General features: G+C 40.6%; 1 protein-coding gene across 1 annotated transcript in view; it reads left to right on the forward strand.

Moving 5' to 3' along the window:
- The first annotated feature begins 2,192 nt into the window (after positions 1 to 2,192).
- Positions 2,193 to 18,020, forward strand: part of LOC113478696 (28S ribosomal protein S5, mitochondrial-like) — a 53,368-nt gene continuing 37,540 nt past the window's right edge. Inside the window, exons 1-3 of the mRNA XM_026846105.1 lie at positions 2,193 to 2,260; positions 2,553 to 2,786; positions 7,786 to 7,821. Of these exons, the coding sequence (XP_026701906.1) occupies positions 2,781 to 2,786; positions 7,786 to 7,821 (42 nt within the window). The 5' untranslated portion in view covers positions 2,193 to 2,260; positions 2,553 to 2,780. The remainder of the gene's footprint in view (positions 2,261 to 2,552; positions 2,787 to 7,785; positions 7,822 to 18,020) is intronic.

Raw genomic sequence — 18,020 nt, forward strand, 5'->3', positions numbered from 1 at the left:
TATCATTAAAAAAGGCAATTGCTGGTTACACAGTGTTTTCTGAAACCTTCCAACTCATGCAACAGTCCTACAGACCATGTTAGAACATGGAAAGCTGCATCATGCATTACCTATTTAGCACTAGTCTTCTTCTATACTGAACGTTAATGCACTGTTATCTTAGGGTAATGTTCACTACTTTGTAGACAGTCTAGTAGCTATCATAGTTTGGTTTTTATTGAAAGTAATATGCTGAGTCAATAATGGAGTTTTTTCTGCTTGAGTTCTGCGCAGCTGAAGATTTATCTTTTTTTTCATTTAGCATGTAGCTGCATGCATCAGTTTGTTGTAACTGGTTGGAAATTGGTTTTAGGGGCTGACAGTTCAGACACTGGTTTCAAGCCATTTGATACAGTTACTGTTTGTGGGATTTTTTTTAACCATAAACCTCTGGGCATCAGGGTTCACTTGAATGTCTAGGAAAGAGTGTAATTTCAGATAGAAATTTCTTTTTTACAGGGACTAAGGCCTACCTAGGAGCAAATACAGTTCTTGCCTCACAACATGTAAGAAGTGGGACAAATGTTGCTGTTTTCCATGGGCATTTCTACTTGTCTATAATATACAATTTCTACTTGTCCGTAATAGCAGCCGAAATCTGCACTACATGTTTTGGCTTGTTCTGCTATTCATACAATATGTTACTTAGGTGTGTAGTAACTTTCTAGGCTATTCTGTTCTTGCCCATCTTGAGGGAATACTGTTTTGTAGCTTCTTGGACTTGCAGAGTTGTGTGTCCTTCCTTGTATGCTTACTTTCCAGTGTACTGAGTTTTAACTACTTGATTCAGGATTAAGAATCACAGTTATGCATCTCACTTTGGAAAGGATTTTAAAAAGATGGGCGTCATACCTTTGGGGTAGCCACCTTGACACCTTGTACAAACTTATTCAGTACATAAAATCCTGGAAAGCTCCTGTTCTTCACTGTGTTGTCAACATAGCACAGTCTCCCCAGTTCCAATTTATTTTGCCAGTCTGTGAGACAGGATCTCTGACATGTATCAATCTAACAAGCATGAATTGCTGATAGGAAACTGTAGGGATTTGAGCATATTTATTTGAGCATATGGTTAAAAGTGCTTACTGACTTTTTTTTTGTCTACTTTAAATAAACAAAATCAGTTTCTAATCAGAGAAGACAAGAGAGTTAAACTACCATAGTAACATTGCCCCCCGGGTGCAACACATACTAGCATTAATCTGCAAATATAACAGCGGTGATGCTTGTGTATTCCGTGGTGATAGCCTTCTTGTCTGGACTTACAGGATGAAATATTGTCTATGGTGTCTTCTTCACATCATCAGTTTCATTTTGGTGTGTTTGGTTTTGTCTAATTTACGAGGATATCCTATATTTCCATGGGTTGGGCAGATAGTAGTTTGAAGTTAACTACTAAATACACGCTTCCGAAGTCATGCCCTCATACACTGGGTGAAACATCTTAAGGCAGTGCATGTGCTGTAGACAGCCATTGAGTGAGGAGGCCTAACCAAAGCCTGAGCTGGGCGATGAGCCTGTTTTAAGTGTCTTACATTCCTTCCTCCTTCCATTCCTTTGCATTTATACAGGCAGTAATGGGGACCTTGTATTTTGTCAGAACAGGACAACACCAGTAGATTCATGCTGTTGGTTAACTTCTTGTGTTTTGTAACTTTTGTCTTTTTAAAGTAGGCCAACCCTTGGATATTTTTAGGAGTGATTTAAGTTGGCTGCCACTGATATTTGTCCTTGGATAAGTGCTTATGGGTGTCGCAGCTCTGAGTTAGTAATGAATGATTTTCTTTTAATGGCCTGGGAATTAATACCTTACTGGTTAGGAACATTCACCTTTAAATTGCTTTTGAAAATCCTTTTAAAAACATGCACCTGGCTGTGTGCCTGATTGCAGTCATCAGGGGTAGAGGCACATCTTTGCACCAGATACATACATGATAGGAAATCACTTTATTAGCAAGGCAATAATCGTACAGTTTAAATCCCAGGAAAGATCAAACAGGGGTTAACATTTCAAGGTTTGTGGGTTTTTTGTTCAGCTTCAGTTTCCAATGTAAGCTGTACTTGTACATTACTTATGAAAGCTTTTTTATTTCAGTGACAGCTGATGAGCTATGGAAAGGAGCTTTGGCAGAGACTGGTGTGGGAGTAAAGAAAGGAAGAGGAAAGAGAAGGAAGAAAAAGCTAAGGAGGAATCTCAATAGAGGCCAGGAGGTTGGTGAAGGTAGATTCATAAATAAGGGGCTAAAGACATGTCTTGACGTTTTAGTGTATAGTGTTTCTTAATTAATTGCTGTTAATTTCTGTGGTGTCAGGTCTGCTTGAGATATTTTTGTCTTTTAAAAAAAAATCCCGATATGATTGTTTAGTGTTATTCTTAGATCTTAAATGTAAATTTTGTATCATAAAACACACTTGAAATATGTGAGAACCTTCCATTTTATTGCATTTTTCCAGCGTGCAGAGTTTTTGTCCTGATTTGGCATAAAGCATAATTTTTCTCAGTTAAATCTAAGGACGTTCTGGTTTCCTCTGGCCTGGTCTTAATGCTTCTGTCATACAAAGTGGGAGAGTCTAGACAGTTACCCAGCGAAAAAAAGAAGAACCAGAGAGAATTCAGTCTGATATTGTTCAACAGAGAGATACATGGCAGAAGAAAAGAAAAATAAAAGTAAAGAGAGAGGGAGGATGGAGTGGAAAGTGTTGGGGAGGTGTCATTCTGGATCCTCCTGACCCAGGTCCTCATGGAGGTAAGAAAACTGATTATCAGTTTTGTCTTACTTAGCCTTTCTGATAAGGGGCTTGAAGAAAGTGAGATCCAGATTTTTCTTGTGATTGAAAACAATTTTCTATACTTCTCTTATGTGCCCATACATGAAGCAAGGCAGCTAAATCGAAGAACAAGTTGTGTTAACACAAGTGAAATTTGTTAAATCACTGCTTAGTTTAATATAGCTGTCAGACTATTGTGTTGTGTTATATAGACTGTATGATGTTATCCTGTACTACAGAGTACTGTATTATGTTGTAGACTTACAGGAGTATTGAAGTATAGAAATATTTTTCTGTGTTCATCATCAGTTGTCTTGAGTTTGAAATAGAGCCATAGTTTTTTATAGTTTCTTAAAGAATCCTGTGGGATAAATCAGACTTTTTTTTTTTTTCCCCCCCTAGGCCTAATAGTAAAATATGGTTAAAGATGATGTAGTTTGAATGTAGCTAACGTAAGTTCTTTATTTATTTGCTGCCAAGTTAAATATCATAGTGAAACTAGAGGTCCTATACCTAAAGTGAAGAGGTGACCTTAACTTTTTTAACAATGCTGTTATTCAGACCACTAGAAATTCTACAGTAGCTTTGTTTAACATTTAGTAGCCTAATGCTTTTCAACTAATTAGATATGAAAGTGAGTTGTTACTGGTATTCAGCTGAGATTTTCTTGAGGCATGTAATGTTGCTTGTGTGCTTATTGTCATCTTTCTGTAGGCTTTTCTAGTAAGATGAGCTAAGACAGCTGAAGTTTTCTAGCACTGTTGTTTCAGACTTGTTGCAGTCATTCTAAGTTTGTTCATGTTTTCAGAGCTCTTTGTCCAGGAATATGTTCTCCCAGTGCAAGCTTGGATCTTGGAACGTATGTTGGAGCAAGTCAATGTAAATGAGAAATCACATGCATGGAATCACAGTTATATTATTGTCTGATCTTGCAGTCACCTTTGCTCCCCATTCTGTCTGGTGTTTTGTTTTTAAATTTATTTCTGTCTGTGAATACTTTCTGATTACATTCTATTGGATAGTAATTAAAAATTCAGACATGCTTTGAACCAAGCCATAAGATAGTAAGAGCATTGTCTTTCCAGTGTGAGATAAAACCCTCGTCTGTGTGGATTGAAGTTATGCTAGCATTTTTGTATCTTTCTGCTTTATAGATTCATGCCATTGTTGCTGTCTACTACTCCTCTGTTCCCTTCTCAGGCTTTCCATTCCTGTAGCTGGTATAGATGATTTTGTGGTTCCTGTTGCTGCAGTGTCTGAGGCATATAGTTCCCGTCATGTTTACCTAGTGAATTTAAGGAGAGTTTGCCTGCCATCTCTTTGAGTAGTTTTTGGTTGTCTTCAATTTTAAGAGCAATTCATTCTGGTTTAATATCAGCATAATATTCCAGTACACAAATGAAAGATTTCCTGTATTTACTTCCCTGCATTTAATTTCATTACGTTGAAAGCAGATATTACATGGAAGGCAGTGATGTGACAGTGCACTTGGCAGAGTATCACTGAATCTTAAAACTGAAAAACAGAAGATTTGAAAAATCAATAAATTGTTCGAAATTCCCCATAAGTCAGAGGTGGAATATGCAAAAAGTCAAGAAAATTTCATGGTTCTAGTTCCATACTTTGAACACAAGACTGCATTGTTTTTAAATTCAAATATGTTTTCAAGTATTTTATTCCACTAAAAGAAGTGGCAGCTGTTACAGACATTAATTATGTATATATGAGTTTTACCTTCTGGTGCTTTTATTGATTTTGCTTTTAGCTGATACTATTGATTTTGATTACTTGCATTAAGGTTGGCTGTGTGGAGGCTGTAGTAGGCAGGTCAAGTTTTGCCAAAAATAGGAAAGTATACTACAGTCAAAATAGGAAAATGAAACTGTTAGCTTGTATTATAAATGTGCTTGAGAAAAAGCAGTTTCTGATTAGTATACACTAATTTCCCTTTAATCTGTTAAAAATTGGAGGGATTTTCAGGTCCTTATAGTTCTTTCAGCATCTTCTTATTCAAAGGATTAATGATTTTGCAGGGAAACTGGAACACTGGCTGTGTGCAAAGCACTGTCAAGGTGATAGGAGGAATAGACCTGAAACCGCCAAAACCAATGAATCCTTTTAGCCTGAGACTGTGGTGTGGCTGGATTCCCTGGTGTCTAAGCAAGAATGAGTTCTGACTGAGATTCTGCAGCTCAGCCCTTTCTAGTATTCTGGTATTAGATTCTCTAGTAACAAACAGAGGCTGAGTATTATGTTGCAGCTTCCTTCAGCAGCATTCATATTTGCTAATGAAAGCAGGTATAGGAAGTTTGTAGAAACCTCAATATTGTGAGCCTTTAACATCTGGCAAATTTGGTTGAAATTGACTGATACTTTAAAAAAAAAAAAAAAAATAGGGACATGCTGTGATTGTATATGCTTCATTCTTTTGGGGGGGATATTATTCCCCTACACCTTATTGTGCCAGCTATGAGTAGAGAAAGAACAGTATTTTTCATTTGGAAATAAAATTATTTTTCTTCCAAGTTTATGGTGTTTCTTGGCAACTGAGGAGGCTTCAGAGAGGGAAGAGACTGGCTGTCGGCATTCATAGCCTCTGCTGTAAGCTAGAAGTCTACTTCTTGTAGACTAGCAGATGTCTAAATTGCACCGAGGTGATCATGTTTATAATCATGGAGGTTATGTGTAAATGATAAAGCACTCTTTGGTGAAGGAATGAGTTCCCAGTTCTTCACCATTACACTGTTTTCAGCTTTTCTTGCAGAATTTCACTGAAACTACACCAACTAAATATGAAATGCTTTCATTAACACTGGTCTTCTGTGGTATACTAAAATGCTCTTGTTTGTGAGATAAGTTGGAAACTCCTCTGGCTGGAAGGATCTCTTATCTATTCTGCTTCTTATACAAAGATGTTGCATTTTATTCCATTGTCCATTGTTTTCAAAGTCAGTAGGTTTTTTTCCACTGCCAAGCTGATAATAGGGTACTCTGGGTGGAAAACGTGTCTGTATTAAAACCAGATCAATTATATTTATGCTCTCAACTGCAGAAAAGGAAACAAATGTATTTGCAATTTATATTCAGGTATTTGTGTTGTCATCAGGTTTTGAAACAAACTCAGAGAAAATGGGATCTTTTTGGCAGTATCTGTGATTTGCAGCATTTTTGCCTGCTTCTGCAATACGGATTTTGAGAAATGCTGGTGGGACTGCTGACAGCCAAGCCTAAGGGATTTGCTTGCTGACTTTTCTTACAGCGTATGTCAGGGTGAAGGTCTGTGGGTAAGATGTGACTGGGCTGCAGTTTGCATGGTTTTGTGCTCTCTCATTTGACTTACTGTCTTCTCAGACAGTACACGTAGAGATGCCCATGTCACACCCAGAGCTCTCCTTGCTCTTTTCTCTTCCACAATATTATAAGGCATTTCAGAAACATCTTACTGCTTTAAAGTCCCTTGTAATGACAGAGGAGAAAACTTACTTTCTGTGCGCGGGGAAGGATACATTTGCCACTTAGAGCTGAGTATGTAATGTTCACCAGAGCAGAGCTCTGTATTCAGTATTTCATTGCCACGGTGATGAAAAGACTTGAATGAAGATGTGACATAAAAGCGATCTTTATTTTACAATGCAAAACACCCTAACTGTTACTAGACAGAATAAATGATGCTGTAATTGTCTTTGATTGCAAATGCATTTTTTTCAGGCAGAATTTGAAATTGAAAGAGGGAAAAAAAAAAAGTGTGGCTATGTGATTCTTGATTATTTGAAGTGGCTATGTATTGTTTTGCTTTATCCTCCTCCTCCCCTTTGTGAAATTTCACAAGAAATACGTATCAAATACTTAAAATTTCTTTGAGTCCCTGTTGATTGTCTAATACAAGTTTCAGAATATTCTCAAAAATATTGGATAATAGTTTGGTCATGATGGAAGTGGCCATTTGGTGATTTACATTTTTAGTTTTTAGCCATTCACAGATTTTGCTCAATGTAAATGAAATTTGGGGTTCATTTAGTGTTTTAGAGCGGTGTTTAGGAAAAAAAGGCAGGTTACACTGCCAGACCATGAAAACCCAAAACATTCTGGTTTTGTAACATGCTATGGATAGTTACTTTTCATAGCATTTCTGCAATTGAAAAGAATTAGGAAGAAAATAAGATAAAATTTAACAAAAATGCTTCAGTGTAAGTGGTGAGTTGCAGTGATTTCCAGAAGAAATTTTCAGATTTAATTTGGAAAGTATGTATAGCTTAGCTTGTGATCAAAATACTCAACAGATTCCGAGGATGTCTCAGTTTTCCTATCACCTTTGCTTTCTGTGTGATGTTCAAACAAAGCAGTTAAATTTGTATGTCTTGCTTTACTATTTAAAGAAAATTCTTCTTTTTCTTCCTTTGTGCTAGTTTGGTTATTTAGGTTGGACTGTCTTTGAAGACTGTTTCCATCTTGCTTCCCTGCATGCATGGTACTTAAAAAACTGAGATACTGATTGCAGCTGGAGGTTGGGGTCACTAATAGAGCACAACGAATGTATTTAACAGTTGTCATCTCTTAATTATAACAGGAGCTGTATAGTAATTATAGCAAATAGTATTTCACTTTCTGGGAAGTTATAATTTTAACTGGATTTTCTTTAAAGGTAGTTTTCTTCATTAAAGTTGATTTTACTGAAGAAATTAAAAAGCTCTATGATTTATAAGGAAGAGCTATATGCTGTTTTTTCACTGACGTAAAAGAGATTGAATGGAGTCAAGTAAAGACATGTTTGAGGTCTTTTAAACAGGAAGCAACTAAGAAAGCTCACTTTAGATAGGTTTGTTTAAATGATTACCTCTTTTATTTACTGCTGACCTTAATTTATAAATGGCAGCTACATAAAAAATTGTGTCCTTTTTTAATTATACCAGCTACGGGGAGCTGTGCTGATAGGTGAGTAATACAAGGAAATTTAATACTCTCTTTTTCTCCCAGCAGAAACTTACGAAAGATTTTGAAACAAGAATCATTGAGGTAAGCATTACAAATCTTTTCAAGGTCTTTAAATAATTATCACTATTTTATATTGAGCTTGCAATTATTTAACCAGTCTTTGCTAAGTCAGTCTTAGCAGTAGGAATTAGTCTGGTATTCTGTTTCAACTGCATGACATAATCTGTCATTTTTTGCACTGGGGCCTTATCTTCTCTGAGCAAACAGTGTCTAATTCAGAAGTGGTTTTGAGTAACTCTGAAATGGCAAATGCTTGCAGATAACGCTTTAGTAGTTCACATGCAACCATAATAGGGAACCTAATAAAGTGTTAGGGTTTTTTCTCAGACAAAAGTACAAATAGGAAGTTGTATAACTCTGTAAAATAAATAATTACTTAAAGTGAGGGAACAGCAGCAAGGACAGAGAGTGTGGAATGAAGATCCCCTTTTGTGTGCCTCTCAAGTAATAAAATACTTGACTTGCGGAAACACGACTCCACAACCTCTAAGGTTATAAAGTAGGTGTGTTGTTCAGCACGGAGGCACATGGGAGATCATTCCACTACAAACATGCGCACCTCTCGTGGCACCTTGTCTTGGCTTTATGCTAGAAAGCATTACATATTCATAATACACCTATACATATGCATAACCTATCCCCACTTTGTATTATAATGAGCCTGAAAGTCTTTTTCATACGTTCCGCTTCAGTCTCCTTCTAGTCGTGTCTGCACAGTGTGTCCCAGTGGTCATGGGCTGGGGTCGCAGAGATGAAGTAGCTCCTCTTCCTCACTGTTGAACTTTTTCCCTCAGTTTCTTGTGCAGTCTTTGTAGCCTCCTGGACTCAGGCCGGACCATAGGGTTGGTTTTGACCAGTTTTTAGGGATGTCTTCCTATTCCATCAGGTAGCATTCTCTCACAGCTTCCATCAATCAAAGTTTCCATATTGTTCTGCTCTCTGGCCCATAAACTATGATCTATTATCCTATTTTAATCTTAGTTATCTTTTAACTAATAGGCCTGTAGTGCCTAGCCTGATCTCTAAGTCTTCCATCTTTATCTCTAAACTAAGTTATACCTTCATTTCTTGAGTGCCAATTTCTATATCATATTTTAATTTCCTAGCTTCTCATTTCATACTCACTTGTCCTATATATCTTAACCTATGATATTTTTATCTTGTCGCGGATAAAAGTATTAACACGGTAATGATTTAACAGGAATCTTAGATTCATTAATAAATAACAGCAATTGATGGTTTACAAAATAATTTAGAAGATGTTATGAAAGAGTGACTTATTTACAGATTCTAGGATAACAAGATTCACACTAACTTACTTCATGGTATGTTAATTTATACATATGTACATGTGCATACACAAACACAGAGATAAAAGTATTCGGATCCAGTATAATGAAGTATGTACCCACACACCAGTAGGTAAAGAAAGAGTGGGTGAAAGAGAAGCTAGCTCAAAGTAAAATTTCCCTCTTCTGGAGTTTAGAGTAAATCCTCACAATGCCTTGGCATTCCTCAACGGGCAATAATTGAGACTCAAGCGGGTTGACTTCACCCTGGCCTTCTGTCAGCTCTGTCAGCAGATGACACCTTAAGGGTTTTGGTACGCGAGAGGCGTCCCAGCTCAGGGGAGATGCTGGTCACAGGCCTGCTGCGATCCAGGAGAGCTCAAAGGGTCTCTCTTGTGGTTGCAATTTATAGGGTCCAAGATAATTGACTTTTGTCAGATACCATTTGCTCACACCCAGCTGAGCCAGGCTTGATTTGTTACCAGTCCTTATCTCCAGATTGGTGTATAGCTTGGAGAAGATGGGTGGAATCACACCTAGCACCAAGCAGCCCAACAAGGAGGGGCAGGGAGGTGTAAGAATTGTACTACTACACTTCTGGGAAAAATATTCCAACAAGATTTCCCATTCATAGTTTTATATCCACTTTGTTCTTGTGCTTATTGACAGAGTAAGGATGATTGTTATGACTGGACTAATGCAAGCCTTGTTTCCACCCTCATTTCTAAATAGATTATATTGCTTATCTACCTATCAAAACCAGTAACTGACAAAGATGTCTGTGCTCCAGTATTTTCCTTGTCTGGTTTTTAGTAAACAAGATCTAATACCTGTTGATAATCCTGCTACCTTTGTTTGCAAATAATAAGGTTGTCTCCCACGTGCTTGTCCTGTAAACTTAATCCTGGCTGGACAGCATAGAATTCTTCTCTGTACTCCTAACTCTTGTGTCCGGCTGACTAGGGCCTCTTAATGGAAGTGTGAAATATTTTCAAGAACAACATACGTGCTGAAATGCATATCCTAGGTATTTAATGGAATCAGTGAATCACTGTAGAATAATTTTGTTATGGTAAATTAAGGTACAGAGATTTAAAAATATTTAATCTCTAACATGTCATGACATTTGTCACCTTTTTCAAACACAGAGCAACTTTTCAGTGTGTAACTGGTTGTATGCAGTCCCTCAGTTGGTGTGCAGTGATATTAGCTGACTAGTAAATCCATACCATTCAAGATATTTGCTGACTGACAGCAGAACTTCAAGCTAAAGGGTAAAGACCTTAACACTACCAAAAAAAAAATAGTGATCCAAAATCTTAATGTTTTCAGCAGAAACACCACTCAGAATGTGGTCAGAGAAGATACTTATTTCAAATGTGATAAAGGTGGATTTTGCTTCAAAAACAAGCTAGTTCATTGGTAATATTTTTTTTTTACTGGTGAAATGTAAAATGTTAGTAATGCAGATATGTGGAGCCATGTTACTTCTCAATGGAAAAGCCATTGCTGAAGAAGACAACTTGGAACTTGTTCCTAATCACACTATGAACAGTAAGTGCTGCACACACCCACACTATCACAAGATATTTTATTATTCCCATTTATTAGTATTTTTCTTTAATTTCAAATACATTAGTTACTATGGAAACCATAGAACTAGTACAAGCATTGTTGGAGGGGAGTCATGGCTTTAGAAATAAATTGATTTCTTGTGACTCATTTGCTCCCAGTCCAGAATCAGATGATGCACAGCATACAGAAAGGAGCAGCTCTGGAAGTGAAAACAATTATTTGCTCTCTATCCTTGCATGTTCCCTACTTTTCTACTTGCATTGTAATTTTAGTGAGACTTGTAGTAGCAGTGGCCTAATCGTTTCCAGCTCTGTGTCCAGAAGTTTGTTTTTTAGACAGCTGGAATATCAAGCTTGTTTTTTTTATTTAAATACCTAATGTGTTAAAAGGACTTGATATGTGCTAAAATGACTGATCCATTGCCTACAGCGTGACAAACTGTTTCCAGCTGGGGTCTTCAGAAAGCCCCCAGATAAGATTTTGCCAAGCTGGTTTCATTTCACACGCATCCTTTTTAAAATCCTTTGTCTCACAAAACTGGCAAGAAATTATATACTCTTAATTAGTACTTGATTAGCACTTGAAAACAGTTATTTTGTCTCAATATTTTGCACTGTGGTCATAGTAAAATCTTATATTTGGATTTTAATCTCTTTGAGACAGCAACATTCCTCTACACTGCATATCTCTAAGCATGCTATTGTTACTGATTTTATTATCAATTGAAATTAAATTGTGTTTTATTTTAACATAAGTCTGGAATTAAGGGATATTTTAGTAAAAATAATTTTACATTTATTGTATTTTGAATCTCGCAACTGACTGCTACTCTAAAATCCCCTGTACAGCCCTGTACCAAGGCTGAAGGGATTGGTCATAATTGTTTAGTAGGAATGGTTAGAGCCTAGGTAACAAAACACAAGGTGATTTGTAAACTGATTTATAATACATACATAGGACTAGAAGAATGCAAGTAGTTGTCAAGGTCCAGGATTAATGGGAACTGAGGGAAGTAACTGTAACAGCTTGCAGGTACCTGCCAAGAAAACTGTGTCCTTAAGCAAAAGGTAATTCCGGCAGGGGGAGATTGCGACCACCTACTCACATTACACCCCAGATCCATTTCTAGACATTTCTAAACTTTACTACGCAGAATCGGAAATAGGAGGAGAATATGTTAATGATTTCTTGGAAGTTGTATGCTTATGTATGGATACTTAATGAATATGTATGAGTGAGTTCTATATAAGGTGTATGATTCTGGTGCCTGGCACGTGTTGTTGGTGAGAGCACTCCCCTAAATGTCCGGCTGCCAATAAAGAAGTGTCTGCTTATCTACATCACATTGGTGTCAATAAGTTATTTTTATCCCGGATTTCGGTGACAGTTTCTGGGACCCAGATGGGACCTCGCTGAGAGAGACAGGATCAATCCGTAAGGCTCTCTGCAACGTCCCCTGGATTTTGGAAGACACTTCTCCTTTGTATTGGTTTTGTATTGGTTTTACATTCGTTTTAGATTGGTTTTTCATTCGTTTTGGAAAAGTGGGTTAGAGTCCCACATTCGTTTTGGATTGGTTTTGCATTCATTTTGGAAAAGTGGGTTAGAGTCCCACTGCACAAGCCTGCCTGTCAGACGCGGCGAAAGCTGCGCAGGGTTGGTCTAGAGGATCCTTGTGTTTTGGAAGCCTAGGCGTCTGCCTGTAAGACATAAGCGAAAGCTATTGCAGGGTTGGACATTTGGATTTGGAAACAAGAAAACCTATATGCTATAGAGTTCTGAAAGGTAGTGCCTCTAACGGAAAGTTAGAAGTTTTCATGCACTCAATTGTGGGATTGGTTGTTTTGTCGATTGAATTTTGTGTAGTAATTAGGAACTGTGTTGTATTGTGTTATATACCTTTATTTGTCATAGTAATTGTAGAAAGGTGTGAGTGTGTTTGTTAAGTGTGAGACGTACAATTGAGCACGAAGCGAGTGCGGAGTTCGGATCCGCGGTTCTGTTATCCCATGAGGGGTGCAGCCAGAGAAGGACGAAGCGATAGACTTGAGCAAGTGATTGATTGTATATTGTGTTAACAAAATAACTGAACCATGGCATCTAAGCTGACTCATTTGTTTAAAAGTAAAAGTATGTGTAATCTGGCTGCAAATGACAAAGTTCTGAAAACTGCTCTGTTAGGATGTTTGCTAGCACATTGGGGAGATTTGCAAAAGAGTCAGATGATTGAATATCGTAATCACTGGTGGCCTCTGTATACTTTGGATGATCAGGAAAAATGGCCCATGAATGGGACACTGAATTATAATACCATTTTGCAGTTAATGCTGTTTTGTAGAAGAGAAGGGAAATGAAGTGCCATATGTTGTGGTTTGGGTTTTTTTTATTTAAGACAAAAGAGGATTGGCAGAAGGAATGTGAGTTGATTAGTAGGGATAATTTAGTAATGGCTATAACTTCTGATGATAAAAAGGTGAAAAAGTGTTGTTCAACATGTGAACTTGGAAAGATTGTTTGAAGGAAAGAATTCTGCTACTGAAAAGGATGAAGGGCCGGAATTAAATATATACCCTCCACAGAGAGAACGGCATTGGGAGAGAGAATATAGAGAACAGGTAGAGGAACCTGAGAGTAGTGGATGAAGGGTCGTCTGGGGTTGTAATTCATACCCCTGTTTCTCTAAGAACTCAGCAGCAGGTACAAACAACAGCTCCCCTGTGGCAGGGAGCTGACAATGACGGGCTGGTGTATGTGAAAGTGCCTTTTTCAGTGACGGATTTGATGGCTTGTAAGCAGACAGCGGGAGTGTATAGAGAGGATCCTGAGAGAACAGGCAGAGTAGTAGATACTATCATCAGAACACAGAATCCAGATTGGAGTGATTTACAGGTGATTTTAGCTAATTTGTTAGATGATACAGGAAAACAGATGGTATTAAAGGCTGGCAAAGCACAGGCAGAAGTGACTGTATTGAGTGGGACAACAGGTGGAATATTAAAGCAGAATTTTCTGTCTGGGGATCTGCAGTGGGGATCCAAATAATGTGGAATACAGAGAAAGACTGGGTATCAGAAATGGATTTTATATGGAGTTAAACATGCCATGCCTAAGTTTCTGAACTGGTCTAAATTGTATGAGGTGTGACAAGATAAGAATGAATCTCCCTCAGCATTTCTGGAAAGACTAAAAGAAGCTGCCAGAAAAAATAAAAACTGATTTGAGAGTAGAAACTCAGGCAGCTCGGATATAATTGGCTTTGATTTTTATAGGACAATCGGTACCAGATATAAGAAACTGATTGATAAATTTTTGAAATATAGAATCTTGGAGGAGTGTGAATCTGAGTATAAAACTCTCATTCTACCAGTCAGAAAACCATCGGGTGAATATAGGTTAGTGCAAGACTGAAGAGCCGTGAATCAAATAGTTAAGGGTATATATCCTGTAGCAGCAAATCCTTACACGCTGTTAACAGCTTTAAAGGAGACTTATCAATGGTTTACAGTGCTTGATTTAAAAGATGCTTTCTTTTGTATACCTTGGAGAAGGAAAACAGAAAATTGCTTTTGAGTGGGAAAATCCACTGTGCTGGTTTAAGCCATCCGGGATCTGAGAGCACGTTGACGTTACTCCTCCCCAACCCGCGCCGATTGGGCTGGAAGTTAGGCACAGACCCCGGCTAAAATAACAAGAAATTTAATACAACAGAGTGATAGAACAATCTGAATAACAACAGTATCAATGGTAACAACAATAAACAGCAATAACAGTGAACAAGACAAAAGATATACAGAGAAATACCGCTAAATGGTCAAGGAGCAAACCCGCCGCATGTATGGAAAAACCCAAAACCAGAAGCGAAAGTAAAAAGGCTCCGCCCCTGGACCTGATGTCAGCATGGTATGAATAACCCGGCTGGAGATCCCTTCCCCCTCTCTCTCTGCTGGGGAAAAACTTCACTATATACTGGCTGAACCAGGACAGAATCCACCCCTTTATTCTATACCATCTGCGTCATGTCCAGCTGCCATTTAGCAGTTAACAATAACAAAGTAATAAATTACACAGGCACAGCATAATTTATGGCATGTTATCACCCAGAATCAAGTCCCCCTGTGGTACGCATCGGACCTCTCCATTGTTCTGCATCACCCACCAGGTGCACCCAGGTCCTTGGGCAAAAGCAATCCCGTGGATGGGTTTGCCTTTACCTTTGTCTGGTGCAGGACTAAACCAGACCATTCTTCCCAATATATTCCTCATGTGCACCACAGGGACTTTATCCCCATCTACAGCACGTGGAGGTCTCGACTGAGCTGGGCCAGCTCAACTGGCAGATCCTCTTGTGTTGACTAGCCAGGTGGCCTTTGCTAGATGCGTGTCCCAGTCTTTGAAGGTCCCACCTCCCAGTGCTTTCAATGTGGTTTTTAACAGTCTGTTGTAGGGCTCGATCTTCCCAGAGCCTGGTGCGTGGTAGGGGATATGGTAGACCCACTCGATGCCGTGTTCTTCTGCCCAGGCATTTATGAGGTTGTTTCGGAAGTGGGTCCCGTTGTCTGACTCAATTCTCTCTGGGGTGCCGTGTCGCCACAGGACTTGGGTTTCAAGGCCCAGGATGGTGTTCCGGGCGGTGGCGTGGGGCGCTGGGTAAGCTTCCAGCCACCCAGTGGTTACTTCCACCATTGTGAGCACGTGGCGCTTCCTGTGGCGGGTCTGTGGCAGTGTGATGTAGTCGATCTGCCAGGCCTCTCCATATCTATATTTCAGCCATCGCTCTCCATTTCGCTGGGGCTTCACCCGCTTGGCATGTTTGATTGCAGCACACGTCTCACATCCGTGGATGATCTCTGCAATGGTGTCAATGGTGAGGTCCATCCCTCGATCTCGAGCCCACCTGTATGTTGCATCTCTACCTTGGTGGCCCGAGGTCTCATGGGCCCACCGAGCTATGAACAGTTCACCTTTGCGCTGCCAGTTCAAGTCCACCTGAGCCACTCTAATCTTAGCAGCTTGGTCTGCCTGCTGGTTGTGTTGTTGCTCATCAGTGGCCCGACTCTTGGGTACATGGGCATCCACATGGCACACCTTCACAACAAGGTTTTCCACACGGGCTGCAATGTCCTGCCATACTACAGCAGCCCAGACAGTTTTACCCTTATGTTACCAGTTGTTCTGCTTCCATTGCTGCAGCCATTTCCACAGGGTATTCGCCACTGCCCATGAGTCGGTGTAGAGGTAGAGCCTCGGCCACTTTTCCCGCTCAGCAATATCCAAAGCAAGCTGAACGGCTTTCACCTCTGCAAATTGGTTCGATTCCCCCTGTCCCTCAGCAGCTTCAGTGACCCATCGTGTGGGACTCCACACAGCAGCCTTCCACCGTCGATGTTTTCCCACAATGCGACAAGACCCATCAGTGAACAGGGCATATCGCTTCTCCACATCGGGCAGCTCGTTATATGGTGGGGCCTCCTTAGCACAAGTCACCTCCTGCTCTGGTGACATCCCGGAATCTTTGCTCTCTGGCCAGTTTGTAATCGCCTCTGGTATCCCTGGGCGGCTGGGGTTCCCTATTCGAGCCCACTGTGTGCCCGTTATGCATGCATCAATGCAACCCATTTACTCCACGTAGCATCGGTCGCATGATGCGTGGAGGAGGCCTTTACTTTGAACATCCACCCCAGCACCGGCAGTCGGGGTGCCAGGAGGAGCTGTGTTTCAGTGCCGACCACTTCTGAGGCAGCCCGAACTCCTTCGTAGGCTGCCAGTATCTCCTTCTCAGTTGGTGTATAATGAGCTTCAGAACCTTTGTATCCCCGGCTCCAAAAGCCTAGAGGTCGGCCTCGGGTCTCCCCAGGTGCTCTCTGCCAGAGGCTCCAGGTAGGGCAATTCTCCCTGGCTGCGGTGTAGAGCATGTTCTTAACCTCCTGCCCTTCCTGGACTGGCCCGAGGGCTACTGCTTGGGCAATCTCCCATTTAATTTATTCAAAGGATTGTTATTGCTCAGGGCCCCATTCAAAATTGTTCTTCTTACGGGTTACGTGGTAGAGAGGGCTCACAATCAGGCTGTAGTTCGGGATGTGCATCCTCCATAACCCCACAGCGCCCAGGAAAGACTGAGTCTCCTTTTTAGAGGTTGGTGGGGCCATGGCTGTTATCTTGTTTATCACCTCCATTGGGATGTGGTGACGCCCATCTTGCCATTTTATTCCTAGGAATTGAATTTCCCTTGCAGGCCCCTTAACTTTCTTTTGCTTAATGGCAAAGCCGGCCTTCAGGAGGATTTCAATTATTTTCTTCCCTTTCTCAAAGACTTCCTCGGCTGTGTCCCCCCATACAATGATGTCATCAATGTACTGCAGGTGTTCTGGAGCCCCACCTTTCTCCAGTGCAGTATGGACCAGTCCATGGCAAATGGTGGAGCTGTGGTTCCACCCCTGGGGCAATCGATTCCAGGTGTACTGGATGCCTCTCCAAGTGAACGCAAACTGTGGCCTGCACTCTGGTGCTATCGGAATGGAGAAGAACGCATTAGCAATGCGAATTGTGGTATACCACTTGGCTGCCTTCGACTCCAGTTCATACTGGAGCTCTAGCATGTCCAGCACTGCAGCACTCATGGCTGGCGTAACTTCATTCAGGCCACGGTAGTCCACAGTTAGCCTCTATTCAACATTAGGCTTTCTCACTGGCCATATAGGACTGTTGAAGGGTGAGTGAGTTTTGCTGATCACCTTCTGGCTTTCTAGTTGACAGATCAGCTGATGGATGGGGACCAGGGAATCTCGGTTGGTGCTGTACTGCCGCCGGTGCCCTGTCCTGGTAGCAATCGGCACTCGCTGCTCCTCAGCCTTAAGCTGCCCCACCACTGAGGGATCCTCTGAGAGGCCGGGTAAGGTGGACAACTGTTCAACCTCCTCCAGGGCAGCTACACCAAAAGCCCACCAGTACCCTTTTGGGTCTTTGAAGTGCCCTCTCCTGAGATAGTCTATGCCCAGGATGCACGGGGCATCTGGGCCAGTCACAACGGGGTACTTATGCCAGTCCTTCCCAGTCAGGCTCACTTCAGCTTCCAGTAGGGTCAGCTGTTGGGATCCCCCTGTCACTCCGGAGATGCAGATGGATTCAACCCCACTGTAGCTCGATGGCATCAGGGTGCACTGTGCGCCAGTGTCCACCAAAGCCTTATACTCTTGTGGGTCTGACGTGCCAGGCCATCGGATCCACACTGTCCAGTAAATCCGATTATCCCTTTCCTCCACCTGGCTGGAGGCAGGGCCCCTCTAATCCTGCTCATCATCACTCACTTCTTGAAAGAATGATTTACTGGTCCCCTCAAGAGGGTCAGACATAACGTTC

The sequence above is a fragment of the Athene cunicularia genome (genome assembly GCF_003259725.1).
Source record: "Athene cunicularia isolate RWA chromosome 3 unlocalized genomic scaffold, athCun1 chr3_part1, whole genome shotgun sequence".
NCBI lineage: Eukaryota > Metazoa > Chordata > Aves > Strigiformes > Strigidae > Athene > Athene cunicularia.